Raw genomic sequence first — 15,264 nt, 5'->3', positions numbered from 1 at the left:
CACACACACACACACACACACACACACACACACACACACACACACACACACACACACACACACACACTGCTGAACTGCAGGGCAATCAGAGGTGATCAGACATTATCATTGAGCCTGTCTGGGACCTGGAGGCAGAAGTACACAGGCTGTCTGTGGACTCAACAACCCATCAGGCCTAAAAGAAATTGGTGTCAAGAAGTGTTCTCATAGACTTCAACCGTGCATTTGCTTCTTTTAAAAGGTCCAATATGTACGATATGTACTGAATTAAATCATAAAATAACTTTACTATATTATCAGACATTAAGGAAATATTCTATGGTGAAGTACTCGCTTCTCTAACAACAATTCAGAAGCCTGTATGTCCTCCTTCCAAGTTTTGATTCCGGTGTGAAGAAGTAGGCGGTCTTACACCCCTTAGTGTTCCAGGCAAACCATCAGGTGTTGCAGAGATGGATGTGGGCAAGCGAACTGGTTCATATATTACATATAATCTGTGTTTTTAACTATTGGCAACTTTTTCTAATTTGGGGTTAAGGTGATTTTTTTTAACTTTTGATTTTATTCATATGGCGATTACAAAACAAAGATCCACAATCTCTATACTTGGGGAAGGAAACTCAAGAAACTCCATAGTTTTCATTTGATGAGTTTTATTTTGTAGGCACTTTTAATTCACACAAAGAAAACAATGGTGGAAAAACTAAGGAATAAGTCACATCCTCTTTAGTCAATATTCATTGATTTTTCTTTTTTTTTTTTTTACAAGTCTAGCCGACACCTACCGAAGATTTCTTACAAGCTTATGGAGTTCCTGAAAGCATAAAGACATAAAAAGTGTGCCATTTTTCTTCAAGCCTGGTTCAAATGGAGTCCTGCCTTCTGAAAGGCAGCAATGTCACACAGCGGAGAAAATCCATACCCACCCTGAGAGTGTGTGGGTTTTAGAACATGCACCATGATGCAAGTCAGAGTAAACAGAAATCCTCTGTAATGTATTGCAAACAGAAAAATAACAGCATATAAATAACTTCTTAACTTCCACCCTGCTGAAATGCCTTTAAATCTGACCGTCAATTACCGGTCAGAGTTGCATTACTTATTTACTTATCATATACATTTCCATTCAATTCCCATAATTCTGGAAAGGTAAAGGCTCCATGGTCTGTTGAAAACTTGTATGATGGCTGTCAGTTCAGTAATAACAGTTCTGACCTACTAGCAAATTCGCTTTTTCTTTTCTAGTCCATTTAACTCAAGAAAGTCTTTTTGGATGGGTATACGGATAAGGTACTGAACTTCTGCCCTGGTGTATTTAATCAAGCGTGGTGGACACATCCTACTATCTTTTTAAAATACTGTCCCTACTTGACTCCTATCAGCAGCATGCAACAATTAACAAGCACAAAGGGAAAGAGGGGAAGAGGACCGCAAGAATCACAAAGGGACAGATGTGTGAATATAAACAAATTTTGGCTTCTCAGTGCTACAGAGAAGGAATGGGGGGGGGGGGGGGGGGGGGAGCAGAATGTACAGAAAGTGACAGAGAGGGTTTTTTTCTCTTCATGAGCTCTTGTCTTCAAAGTAGGTCTGTTCAATGCGTCTGCAAAAGGACAGTAGGTTGCTATAGCTCTTGATCCTCTCTGCTAGCTCGGTGCTGGTCAGTCTGGTGGTCAGGATCGTGAAGAGGTGACCAAATACTAATGCATCCAGCTCTGTAGGCCTGCAACACACACACACACACACACGATGAGTTTCTCTATATTAAAATCAACTACAGATTTTTAGTTTCATGCTTCTAATTTCTAAGCTATGATTTAAGCGCAAAATGTTTGTTTCTATCCAACATGCTACTCATTCATTATATTTAACATATTATACAGTCTTAAACTGCAGGCATTAGCTTATCTGCTAATACTTGGAAATTTCCTTTCATCCATCAATCGTTTCAGAAATAACTTTCAATCAGCTGTAAAAAGGTCAGAACTGAAGGTTAAAGAATAAACATGAAGTACATAAGAAAACGGTTTGGTTGATTTTTTTTATACCATATGATGATTGGGAGATTATTATAACGTAACACCACAAGGTGGTGCTAAAGAAAAGCCATCAAGTGCTTGGAAAAACGTCTTTCTTTGTGCTTGTACCACTATGTATAAGGTCAGAGTAGAATCAGCAGCATGCTGCTGACTTATAGAAGTATACCACTGTACAACCTTAATTATGCCATGTTATTTATCTGCTATGAAAGACAGACATTCACATAGAGGAATACTTACTGTTTATTAAAGAAATACGGTTGTGTTCCCAGCCGTTGGGAGAGAGCCTGGCAGCACTGACTCACATCTTCATAAACCTAAAACACACCCGAGGACAAATAGAATTTAAGCATGTTTTTGTCAATCATGTCAATACTTTGTGAGCCAGCGAAAGAATAAGTAATATCTTTGTTAGCGTGAAAACTAATGGGAAGCATTTGAGATATCATAAATAAACTCCAACCTGCTCCAAGGTTTTCCCTCCCCAGCCGATGGCGTTCATCTTCCTGCGGACCTCCCACTGCTTCTGATAGGAGAGGAATTTGCAGAGCGGCCACGAGTACGGACTGCTGTACCTCGGACGGGAGATCTACACAAAGAAACACAAAGTCAATGAAAACCTACTGCCCAATCTTTTCACTTTCACTAACCCTAACCCTAACCCTAAATCTAAAGCCAAGTATACACACCTCAGCAGCTGTAGCGTCGTCACACCACTGGATGTACAACTGCAGAGAGGACAGGGAAGGTGAAGACAAAATAAGCCCAACACAGTTTCAGAAGATTAATGTTCAACATGAGTCTGGTTTTGTTTAAAGGAAGTTATTCCTTCCCACTGTGACTTTGCTACATGTTGCTTAGTGCTCATGATGGATTAATGTCTTCGTAGATAATATAAGAATAGTAAGGTCTTTTACCTGCTCTTTGTAAAGTGTCTGGAAATAACATTTTGTTATGAATTGGCGCTTTACGAATAAAGATCGATTGATTGATTAAAAAGTGATTCTATGAGCAGGATATTGGTTCAGCTCTGTGGCTTCTGTTAGCTAGCAGTGAATGTTTGTCTGTAAGTACCTCAGCAGTAAGCAGCATGTTGTTGACCAGCTCCATGTAAGCTTTCATTTCAGCTCGCTGTACATCATCTAGGCCGTCGCTCAGAGAATGACCCTGAGAAAACAAAAACAAACTACATTTTCATTTCAATCCCACTTTTCTAGAAAACCACAAGTGGTTTCCTTACATAAATATCTTTATGTATTTCATGTGTGATACACACCTTAGCTTTGGTGAATTGCACAATGGGTCCCAGTTCTGACACCACTTGGTTCCCGACATGGATGAAAGGAATCTTACCTACAAAAGGGACAAAAACACAAAGAAAGAGAGAGAAAGGGGATAGATGCTGTAAAACCCAGAGCTCAGCAGTGAGAGGTACCTTGAGTCTTATTTAGTGAAAAACAACTTTATTTTTTATCCCAAGTTTGATCCAAAGGTAACTGGAGTTGGTTGAAAATCTTGAAATGATTCAAAATCTTCATCCAAGTCCAGTTGCCTTTTGGATCAAGCGTCAAATTTACCATGACCTGGATGACTGAGAACCTACACAGACGTCTATGTTTCGACGCTGCATCATTAAACAACCAGCAGATAAAGAAGTGTCATGTTTGTTTCCTAGCTTATTCTGTAATGTCGGCTGCAAAGCACAGCCAGAAAGTACCAAACTTAAACACTGTGATAAACACAGCTTTTTCAACTTCTGGTTGTAATTGTGGAAAGTATTTGTTTATAAAGGGGCCTTTTGGAAGAAGGATTGTAAGGTGCTGCATATATCAAACAGATGGAAACAGCAGTCGGATACACAATTATGAATTTAGTGACACAAAGTTAATATTCTTGAGTTTTTTTTGTTGAGATGGACACATGCTGGGATTCACAGCACAAGAGGACAATGCAGCAATACTGAGCAGCAGATTGTGTACTGACCAGAAGGTGACATGTATTCAGCATTTGCTTTGCAGACCACATGTACGGGCAGACCGCACATCCTGAGGTAGGCCTGTAATACATAGAAAACGGACACGGTCAGTTTGAGCTGAAAAACACAACACTGATAGTTGATGATCTGTTCATCTTTAGGTCATATTTTAAATAGGTTTTAAAAAACAGTATGGAAATATGAAGACGCTAAGGCAGCACATTTAATCTAAAGGTTCTTTAATCTAAATCTCTACATGTCAAAGTGTGATATCAAAATCACAAAAGCTACATTTTTTATTCAGGTGACAGGATATCTTAATAGCATATGCTCTTAAAGAATCATAGCGTTAAAGAGAAGCTTAAACCTGTTTTTTTTTTCTTCAAATGGAAGAAAATGTGGATTTTTGGTACAGGCCTCGAGCACTGTCATTCATTTATTATTTTTACTTTTATTAGTAAAAGAAAAAAAATGTTGAATTTAATCATTTCCACTAAAAGTGAATCAAATTGGGGCGCTGGTGGCGCAGTGGTTAGTGCGCGTGCCCCATGAATGGAGACTATAGTTCTCCAAGTGGGAGGCCAAGGTTTGGATCCAGGCTGTGGCTCCTTTCCCGCATGTCATTCCCCACTCTCTCTCTCTCCCTGATTTCCAGCTCTATCATCAGTCCTATCTCTCCATTAAAGGCACGAAAAGCCCAAAAGTAAATCTTTTATTTTATTTTTATTTTTTTCAAATTCCAATCAGGATATCTGTTGCAATTACACACAAAAGCCAGCGTAGGGTCTATAATTGCACAAAAAAACAAAAGTTCACCTGAACAGCAAGAGTTGAGGCGCAGTCTGAAAGTAGAATCTGATCCTCTGAGAAGGAAAGAAAGAAAGAAAGAAAGAAAGAAAGAAAGAAAGAAAGTGTTTTTAAAAAACCACACTCGTGCCTACATGGTCGCAATTCATATTGTTTCTCCATTACAGATTTCTGACTTACCCTTCAGCGGTTGGTATAAGGTTGCAGTTTCAGGCCATGGCTCAGCAGCTGTCAATGTCAAATACAGAGACATATAGTTCACAAAAAACACAGAAAGACACAGTTATCAATGTGAACAATTGGCTTCAATAAATTGTATGTTTCTTGTGGGTATACATACCGTACATATGTATATATATGTATTATTTTTAATTGTGCAAAAAATGTCAATATATCAATGTTTCTTTCACTATGTCTAACTAACAATATGCTGACAGACACATCCCTGTACTGCATTTCTCAATGTTTAGCTGAGCTTGACTGTGAAACCATTTGAGACATTACATGTTAATATATTTAGACAAATGGTGAAAACAGAAAGTCCTTCAAAATGTGTTTAACTTAAAGAAAACTGTTCAAGAGTTTTTGCATCAATGTGTATTCATTGGCAGTAGAAGATTTACAATCATGTTGTTTTGTTGCGTTTGATTAAACTCCACACGGCTCATGGAAACTCAAAGGTGACATTATGTATTTATTTTAATACCTTGTTGCTTTTATGTGTCGTATTTTATTTTTATACATATATATATTTTTTTAATTCTTATTGGTGTGCATTAGTCTCTCAATGATTTTATCAATTATCATTTTATAAACTACTTATTTATTTTTTACTGTATTTTGGAGTCGTTGTCCTGACCTTGTCTGTTTGTTTTTTTTGTGCCTCATTTGTATATCACCAGTTTGTCACTTTATTGCACCTAATAAAAATAAAAAATAAAAATAAAAACTACTTTTTGTCAATAACTTTTCTGCACTCTTGTTAAGCACTTTAATTTGTCTGAAAGGTGTCATATAAATACAGTTTGATTGATTAATTGATAATGTATCGCATTTTCTTCACGGACACACTTGGCTCACTGCTGCCCCTGCCGGCTGGAAGTCATCTAATAAAAAATAAAAAAACAATAGTTTGACATAACATTTTAGTTGCAAAACCTCTCCCGGCCACCAGAGGCAGCACTTAAAAGACCAGCGAGGGAAAGCACTCGGGCTTAAGCGAAGAAGAAGAAGAAGTGACTGGCCAATGGCTCTTACGTCCATGGTTGACTTTAGACGCACTTCATGTGAGAAAGAAATGTTTTTAGGATCCAACTATGAGCTGACATCGACGAGAATCCACCTGAATTGTTCGCAGTTGAATGTGCTGCCCTTTCATTGGTGTGTTACAACAACAACAATACTCGTCTTACCTTCACCTTTCATGAATTAGACACACAACGTGAACCAGAACAACCATATTTAACAAATATAATTAAACAGCACTACTTTGTTAAACAGTCATGACCTATTCCTGTAAACAAAACAACCTGAAAGGCTACATAATGAAAACAGTAGCAGGGCTAAAGCTAACTTCTGGACGATGACAGAAGCTTAATATTCACACATCACCTGCCATCTGCGACACGAAAGCCTCCGCCGCAAGCGACATTGTGAAGGTGTTGAATCCGTATCGTTAAATATTAATCGCAATGAAAGACAAGGACAATTCTTGTACATGCAGAGCTTAAGGGCAAGCGCTGTTTCTGTAGTCACCAGCTGGTCCGTCGCTTATTGTCCGCCGAGGAGTATCGGTAACTCTGACTTTTTTTTGTTCCGCTTCGCATCAGTCAGCTGCAGTTACTAGCCTTTCTTTTTTTAATATCTCTTCCAACTAACAATAATAATAAGCTAAATGTCGAGTGGTATAAAGTGCAGAAGGTAATACATTTCGTTGTGTGTCGACAATTTGTACACGTTTAAAAGGTTAACATAATAAGAGAAACACACCATGATGAAGTCAACACACAATGCTTTGAATGATGTAAGCTTTACATTGAAGTTTTAATCAGCCTTACACTTGCAAACAGGCATGGGAATTGCAGTTTTGTTTGCATAATTTCCTACTGATGTGTGTTTTTTTTGTGTGGCTATAATCAATTAAAAAGGTATGCCGAATTCAATAAATGGTGTAAATCAATGAGATGTAAACGTTTTAAGAATATGATCCTTTCGCCTGTTCTTCCTGAGAAAATATTAAGTTGTTTGACTCAAATCTGAAAGAGAGCTGCAGTAGCTTGTACGGCCAGCCGGGGGCGTCACTGCTTCACCACAGTCGCATCTCAAAATGGCAGGTTGGTGCGATATTAAGAAGCCGGACTCACAACGACGTGCACCAAGCTCAAAAGCGTACACCTCAGACATTATGAGGTTACAAATAGACCGTAAAAAGTACAGTCTGAAAGTAGCCTATAATCTGATCCTCTGAGAAAGAAAGAAAGACTGTCAAGTAGAGTGGATTAAATGACCATATGCAATGGACATTTGTAAAAATATATACATTGTATATATTTCAAGAGCATTTTGAAAAAACCTAGCCAATCAACTATCAACCCCCTGGATTATATAAGTGTAAAGTATTTTGCCTATTGAAGTCCTTGAAAACAATACCAGTAAATAAGTGCAGTGTGTTTGGCAACTGTCTCTTGTATCAGACCACCGAGACTTTTTTTGTTTTTCAGTCAATATTTGGGCTGTTATTGGCCTGACTGATCGGCTCTGTGGTGGATCTCCTGCACATGATAGATATTCCATGTCAGCCTCTTCCTGCACATTTAACCGCGTCTCGACCGGAAGCCACCGATTATTGCCTCTCATTTCCCTTACAACCCACCTCATAATCACACACATTTTGACACACACAAACACACCAAGACAGAGAAGGATGATCTGGTTCACCTTAAGTAGGACATGTCGTCCCTGCGCCGTGCGTAAACGACGCGTAAAAACGCTCGCGTTGTAAATGGATATTTTGTAACCATATCGGGGTGCTAAAAGCTAATCTGTGCTTTGTTTTTACATAAATGTATTTCAATGGTGTCAAATGTTGCACTTTTACTGACGCTTTACGTTCATGTGACACAATAAAACATACATACGCTAATCCAGCAGCCCCTTTAGTGAAGAATATTTTGCCTCCACCACTGAGAATTATTTGACTACACGATGTCTTTGTCTTGGCAAATAAAAATGAAACTGTAATGATTGAACGTTAAGGATAACCCCCTTTATCCAGCGACTATTTCGGAGTACATTTAAAATCCCCCCAGTGGTCAAAATATATTCATATTAACAAGCTTCTGTTAAGAATCACCACGGACTGGATATTTGTCTTGACTTATCCTTTGTGGACTGAGGCTTCACTGAACTGAATCGTGAATGGTACAGAGAATCATCAAATATTTTTAAACATAAATTTACATATTGGAAGTGAGGACATCATATTTTTCTTTTGCAAAAAGGCTCGCGATGAAATTGTGACTGTTTTCATTCATCAATTAAGCTTTGTCTTAGGACGCGTCCCATTTATACGTCTCTCTCTACAACCCGCCACTCCAGTGTGTGTGTGTGTGTGTGTGTGTGTGTGTGTGTGTGTGTGTGTGTGTGTGTGTGTGTGTGTTTGTGCGTGTGTGTGTGTGTGTGTGTGTGTGTGTGTGTGTGTGTGTGTGAGTGTGTGCGTGCGTGTGTGTGTGTGTGTGTGTGTGTGTGTGTGTGTGTGTGTGTGAGAGAGAGAGAGAGAGAGAGAGAGAGAGAGAGAGGGGGGGTGATAAGCATGAGAAAAGGAATAAGAATAAGCGGTTCTTTGCAGTTTTAACATTTTTTATTTTTAAGTATCAAAACATTTCCACCTAAAAAATTCTTAAACTAAGTTTTTTCTTTTGACTTTTTCTTTTTTTTCAAAAATGAAAGCATAAAAAACGAGCAGAGATGATTCTTGCTACAAAGAATAAAATACGCTTCTAAATAATACAAATAGGCTAAGTACTGACATATAGGCTGTATAAAAAAAATCGATAGCATATTAAACTGGAATCAAAGAAAACATTTTTGAAAAAGCATTTTGCTTTGTTTTTTTCGGTAGGCCTACTAAATCAAATGATGAACGAAGTTCTATCTGTCAAAACCCTGTAACCCTGAGAAAAAAAAAAAGCTGTATTTACAGTCAGCGTCGTGCATTCAAACCTCCAATTTGGCTATTTCTTTTTTTCTCAAAGCATAGAACTTTTACCCTATATTATTTATTTTCTAAAGGTTCATTCATCTTTGGAGATATAAAAAAAATCTGCACGATATGGCTATTCATCCTTCTAATATGCATGTATACTCCCTTAGGTACAAAATAAATGCTTGAAATTGATTTTCAACCTTTAAGTCGACCTGCGAGCAATTTAAAATGCCTATTCTTGCCCCTTTAAGCGCCAGTTTGTGGTCACAACATTTGGTAATGTGCACATTCATAAATTAAGCAATTTCATCCTCTAGGTCGCTATTATAAAACCCTGTATTATGTTTACCCTGTAGAAATAAAAACCCTGTTTTCTCCAAAGACAAAGACACGGTCTCTCACCGTGGATGCAACTTATCGTCAACAAGCGCCTCTAACATCGGAGGGCGAAAAATGTAACACCTTCATTTTACCAGAGATATGCCTGACCATTTCCAAAAGAGAAGTTTACCCTAAAAATAGGACCTTTTATGAATTAAATTGTCATGTCAGGATATTGATTACAAAGCCATAAACGTGGTTAACGAAATAGGCCTATAATCCATATAGGCCTGCAAATAGAGAACCTGTCATTTTAAAGCAGTTCATAGATATTTCAGTTCACTAAAGTCACTCTGTAGTCTCAGTTTGGAAAGTGAAGGTGCTAACACGGCGTCCACTATGCCCACCATCCTGTGTTCACACCGTTATCACCGCCTTTACGTTACTGTCGCTGCTGTTACTGTTCTTGTTCTTGTTATTGTTGTTGTTGTTGTTGTTGTTGTTGTCGTCAGTCGTTTTCTTGTTCTTGTTCTTTCCTTTGGTGTTCGGTAGCTTGTTGTCTTTCTTCCAGCGCATGCGCCGGTTCTGGAACCAAACCTTCACCTGCCGCTCGGACAGGCAGAGCGCGTGGGCCACCTCGACGCGACGGCGGCGCGTGAGGTACCGGCTGAAGTGGAACTCCTTCTCGAGCTCCAGAACCTGCTGGCGGGTATACGCCGTCCGTAAACGCTTTGGTTCCGGTCCCAGGTGGTTAGGATTAACTGTATTTAAAAAAAAAAAAAATAATAATAATAAGATAAACATAAAAAAAAGAAAGGACAAGTAGATCAGCTTTTGTAATTGATATATAACCTAACATTTTGCCTAATGATAAGACTTCTATTTAAGAAGGCTTTAACAAAATAAATGTAAGCTAAATAAGATTTAGGAGGCCTGGAAGAGTGATTTAAATATTAAATAAACTTTACTTCTGAAAATATTATGAGGTAGTAGCTTATGTAGTGCTTTCTTTAGGTCATTTGTGGTTGACCGGGTAGACGTCCAAGAAACGGTTTACTTTTTGTTCTGCAGCAGCGTTGCACACCAATTCACGCGCGAACACACACACACACACACACACACACACACACACACACAAACACAAACGCACACACACACACACACACACACACACACACACACACACACACACACACACACACACACACACACACACACAAAAGCACGCACGCTGTGGCAGGGCCATAAAACTTTATAGGGGTTGTAATTCTCTCTGACTCTCACTGAGATCATAAATAACTCGACAACACAAAATCTCTACTCACAAATGGAAAGAAAGAAAGAAAGAAAAGAAAGAAAATAGACTAGAATACTGGAAACAAAAATTAGAATCAGGCAAACCGAGATGATGGAGAATGAAATACATAGAATGTGAAGCACAGATAGGGGATTTAAATCATCGAGCCTTCTCACCATGGGCGACATGCACCTTCTTCATCCACGGATACACAACAACAGGCGGCTTGTCTTTCCCCTGGCAGGTCGTCTTCCTCTGCACCTGAGCGGGCTTTGTACAGGTCATCCACTGCAGGTCACCAACGGGGAACCTCTCCTTACCGGGCGCTTCTGTCTCCCTGTAGCCAGGGAAAGACGCAGCTTGGTGCTGCGCGTGCTCCTCTCCATCCTCCCGGTGTTGTCCCTGCAAAGAATGTTGATAGCCTGTTTGTTGTGCTGTGTATGGAGGTGGAGGGGGCTGCATGGACTGGTAGCCCCTTCCATAAGTACCACTGTCCTGAGGGTTGTTGTAATACCCCCCTTGGTCACTAAAATTACTGTAATCTTCTTCACAAGGCGGGAACTGCGGCTCAGCATATTTACAGCTCACCACGTAGGACTCCATGATTGATTTATAGCGAGGTTGGTAGGAGAATACTAATTTTTCTTTCTCTCCCCTCTCTCTGTCTCTTTTTCCCCCTCTGGCATCAAGCCATCCTGCGGCTGTCAAATAGACGGACGGCCGCGCGGGTCACGTGACCCTGCGCACAGCCAATAAGAGGCGGTACTTTGAGTTGTTTATGTCCGACGTAATGGGATAATTTGAGGGAAAAAAATGTTCATTATGGGTCTAATGAAGATTTGCTGGCGTGGAAAATAGTAAAGAACAGATGATTGTGGGGAAAAAAACAACGTTTAAAATCCTCTAATAACACCCTTATGTCTCATTATCCCTTCAATTAAATTTGACACATTTAAGTCTTAGTCTATTTTGAGATTAATTTTCTTTTCAGCTATCTCTCTCTCTCTCTCTCTCTCTCTCTATCTATCTATCTATCTATCTATCTATCTATCTATCTATCTATCTATCTATCTATCTATCCATCCATCCATCCATCTATCTATCTATCTATCCATCCATCCATCTATCTATCTATCTATCTATCTATCTATCTATCTATCTATCTATCTATCTATCTATCTATCTATCTATCTATCTATCAGCATTAGAGACGGGATTAGATATCTATCTAATCGTCCCCCTCCCCGCCCGCTCCCACACACAGCACCTATTGAAAGCGTACCCAGGACTGTAGATTTATGACTTTTGGCTGAATGACTTTTACCCCCACACAGATGGCCGGAGCTGAAAAATTAATCTGGCCCATATTGAGCGATGGCTCGGGCCGTATTTGGCCTTGTGTGGCGGGTCAAAAGGATGGACAACAAAACATGACCGGTCAGAAAGGGCCTCTAACAAAAAGAATGGGATAAAAGAGTCCCAGACAGTGACTAGTAGCTGGCTTTGTTTGGTGAAAGGGTCAGCTCGAGGTGTCCCGTTCACCACCATCATCACAAACTCGTCTTCTGAAAGAATAGAGGAAAAAAAAATGCATCGCTTAACTTAAAAAATGATGCCAATGCACGCTGAAGGAGAGAGAGAGAGATGCGACAAGGCTGAAAAATGAAAGCAAATTACCAAAATCCCGAGTAAGAATATGCTAAATACAAGCCCTCACACGAAGAATAAGACGTATAATGAGGATGCTTTTTTTTCTTCTGAAAGCAGGTGGGGTAATATCGTTTTTGTAGCCTACCAAAAAAAGAGTGAGTCACAAACGCCAGGGCTGCGTACTATTTATCCTTCAGGATTTCACAAGGATTTCTTCCTTGGCTGCAGCTCTCTCTCTAAGGATGCTAAAACTCTGATGCTCTGCCAAAAACCTAGGCAATTTATTATGACCTGCTACGTGTTGTTTCTCATGCCTAATATAATGGTACTAAATACTCTGATAAAGGGATGGAGAGAAGAGTGAGAGAGGGTTTTTTTTTTTGCTGGGCTGCCAGAGGCATTAATGGGAGCTCATGCAGAGGGTGTAATGGGTTATACGATTTTAACATGGCTGACTAAAGGTTATATGGGCTTAATCTATCTGATCTAATGAGTCATTTGTGCAGAATCGCTCATAGTAAATGACTGAAATGACTGATAAGCTACCAGACAGGCAATAAAATGGCTAAATTTCACTTTTTATGACTAGGCCTACTTGAATAAATTATTCCCTTTGTGTCATTGGCAGTGGTGGATTAGTGCCATCACAGGTATTTAAACATGAAATATAGGTGGTGACTCAGTCCCTTCCGTATGTCCACAGAGAAGCCATTAAGAAAAGCACTAAGACGTTTTTATGTGATGGGAAGTGTTCATTCAGGATCCAGTGTTTGCATTTAAAAAAGAAAACGTCATCACAAAGGTGGGGTTTAGCCTTAAAAGTGTATAAATATTCAGTTTAGAAATTAAGTAACATACTGCACGATTGAAAAAAAAAAACACATTTATTCATCTAAACAAAAACTTTAGCCCTGTATCAGTGAGGCCTGCATAAGCAACCTCATCACTGTTGTTAGGCTTCAAGTATCAGCAAAAACTCACAGATTGTTTATGAATACCAAATCAAGCTATTTTGTTTTTGGGTTGACTTTACTGCAGTGCTTTTTAGCTGCCACCACATATCTGTTTTAGATTTCTTAATCAAGACTCAATTGAGCAGATCTTATTGCTACTGTGAAATTAGATCCAGAGGAGTAATCACATTGTATAACTCACTGTGTGCAAACCATCCAGCTCAATTTTGCATGAAAACAACAGTGTATGGCCAAACTTCCCCATCACCTCAACCACAGCTGCTTGGTGCATGTTAACACAAAGGTGAGATAGAGGTAGAGATAGATGGCAGGAGCAAAAATGCACTGTAAACAGTCATCAGTTTTTCATCCCCTCCTGTTGGATGTTGATAGATGGTTAGTCGTCACCCATAGACTCCCCCAGAACCCAATCTGTGACTGAGACAGCTCCACACACATTCGGTTCTACAGGGTATGTATAGGCGAAGGTTCACTTCACGGCCAGCTGCTGATGACTTCTTTTTGTCGCTGACAATGATTTATACTCAGAATTTTGTATGTATGACTTTACCATAGAATCATTACAACAAACACCTTTGAACCTAACTCATCATTTTTTGTAAATAGGTGCATGTTTTATTGTTTAATGCATTATGATATGTTTTCATTGTATAATTAACGGAATCCATCAACAATGCTTTACCCTGTCGTTTTTATTTTTACATCAATAACTCATTTTGTTACACCCACATTAATACTAATAGTGAAGTGGAATTACTGTAAGACGTCAAGGGCATCACATGGAAGACTAGCAGCATAAACAGTGCACAGAGGAAAAGGTAGATATTGGCTAAATCTGCGTGAAATCTTTCTTGTAGCACAGTCGGTGATGGAGTGATTTATAGAACCATATAGGAAGAGCAGCTCTTGTGTGAGAAAGGGAGCTAAAAGTTTATTATAAGGGCACAGTGAAAGACAGTGAAAAGCCAGTGAAAGAAAATGATAAGCAGAAGCATAAGGAACATTAGTCAATACATGTATTATTTAGAATTACCACTATTTCCAAGCCATAGCGCAATTGGTTAACTGTTATTAAATAAAACCACAGTGTCAGAAATACTTTGAAATTAATTATTGATTTTGAACGCTTTCCATTTCAAAACATCAAGCTCAGCACTTCAAGAAGATTTCTAATTAAGGCTATGACCTCGGTGGTTACTGCAACTCATTAGATTTGTGCCAAGTGCTATGACTATGCCAAATCCAAATAAGTGACTAACTGTATAGTTCATAACCCTGAACTATTTTATACAGTTACCGTCACAACCCCATCCTTTTTTCCCATTTTCACCTACCACACAGGTTTTTAGTATAGAAGAATACTAATTGGTTATCTGCCAAAGTAGGTTTACAGACGACCATCTTGTTTAAAAGCCAAACGCTAAAGTGCAACCGTTATTAGAAATAGGACGGTGGAGGATCATACCCAACCTTTGGCCTGGACCTCTTGATTAGACTAAAGTGAGGATTACGATGCTTGAAAGAACATGGCTGAGAGGGCAAAATCTAACATTTTCATTGTGTTGAAACACATTTATGATGATCTGCAACCCCTGTTGTTTAAAATACAACATCTGTGAAGGACCAAAAGCTATTGATGTTGGAGTGTTAATTATAATCAGGCAATATGCACGGACAGGCCATTGCACCACCATGACTAATAGCGTGGGCATTATGGTTGTTGATATTGTTGTTGTCTCTTTGTAATATATTTTTTACTTGGGTGCATATTAAACGAAAGGTAAAATATATTGATTTTAGCCCACTCTATTCATCAATGTCCACGCTCCGCTGCAGGCAACATTATCCTCTTTTTCCATCCACACATCATGTCTTTATTCACACACACTAATCTATTATGACATGTACATGTAACGTCTGCGCACATGATATAGGAGGTGTTGTGCATGTCTATTTACTGTAAGCTTTGACCACATGGATTTTCAGTTTCCAGTACT

General features: G+C 39.0%; 2 protein-coding genes across 2 annotated transcripts; both read right to left on the bottom strand.

Moving 5' to 3' along the window:
- Window positions 1-633: 633 nt before the first annotated feature.
- Window positions 634-6,591, bottom strand: mtx2 (metaxin 2). The gene is made up of 10 exons (XM_061040318.1): window positions 6,433-6,591; window positions 5,002-5,049; window positions 4,831-4,877; window positions 4,023-4,095; window positions 3,316-3,392; window positions 3,114-3,206; window positions 2,729-2,767; window positions 2,503-2,628; window positions 2,280-2,356; window positions 634-1,723 (listed from the first exon to the last, which is right to left on the bottom strand). The coding sequence occupies exons 1-10, from the start codon at window positions 6,470-6,472 to the stop codon at window positions 1,564-1,566; spliced, it is 780 nt and encodes a 259-aa protein (XP_060896301.1). The 5' UTR covers window positions 6,473-6,591; the 3' UTR covers window positions 634-1,563.
- A 2,374-nt stretch (window positions 6,592-8,965) lies between these two features.
- On the bottom strand, window positions 8,966-13,280 carry LOC132975626 (homeobox protein Hox-D4b-like). The gene is made up of 2 exons (XM_061040317.1): window positions 10,820-13,280; window positions 8,966-10,107 (listed from the first exon to the last, which is right to left on the bottom strand). The coding sequence occupies exons 1-2, from the start codon at window positions 11,244-11,246 to the stop codon at window positions 9,764-9,766; spliced, it is 771 nt and encodes a 256-aa protein (XP_060896300.1). The 5' UTR covers window positions 11,247-13,280; the 3' UTR covers window positions 8,966-9,763.
- Window positions 13,281-15,264: the final 1,984 nt, after the last annotated feature.

The sequence above is a fragment of the Labrus mixtus genome, chromosome 6 (genome assembly GCF_963584025.1).
Source record: "Labrus mixtus chromosome 6, fLabMix1.1, whole genome shotgun sequence".
In the NCBI taxonomy this organism is placed as follows: domain Eukaryota; kingdom Metazoa; phylum Chordata; class Actinopteri; order Labriformes; family Labridae; genus Labrus; species Labrus mixtus.
The sequence above is the reverse complement of the archived record's forward strand: the minus strand, read 5'-3'. Positions and strand labels throughout refer to the sequence as shown.

Excerpts from the sequence above, each read along its gene's own strand:
- mtx2 (XM_061040318.1), bottom strand. The coding sequence starts at position 6,472 with ATGTCGCTTGCGGCGGAGGCTTTCGTGTCGCAGATGGCAG. Across the intron at positions 2,357-2,502 it reads GAGGGAAAACCTTGGAGCAG|GTTTATGAAGATGTGAGTCA; the intron begins GTTGGAGTTTAT and ends GGTGTGTTTTAG. Across the intron at positions 1,724-2,279 it reads CCGTATTTCTTTAATAAACA|GCCTACAGAGCTGGATGCAT; the intron begins GTAAGTATTCCT and ends TGTGTGTTGCAG.
- LOC132975626 (XM_061040317.1), bottom strand. The coding sequence starts at position 11,246 with ATGGAGTCCTACGTGGTGAGCTGTAAATATGCTGAGCCGCAGTTCCCG. Across the intron at positions 10,108-10,819 it reads GAAGGTGCATGTCGCCCATG|TTAATCCTAACCACCTGGGA; the intron begins GTGAGAAGGCTC and ends TTTTAAATACAG.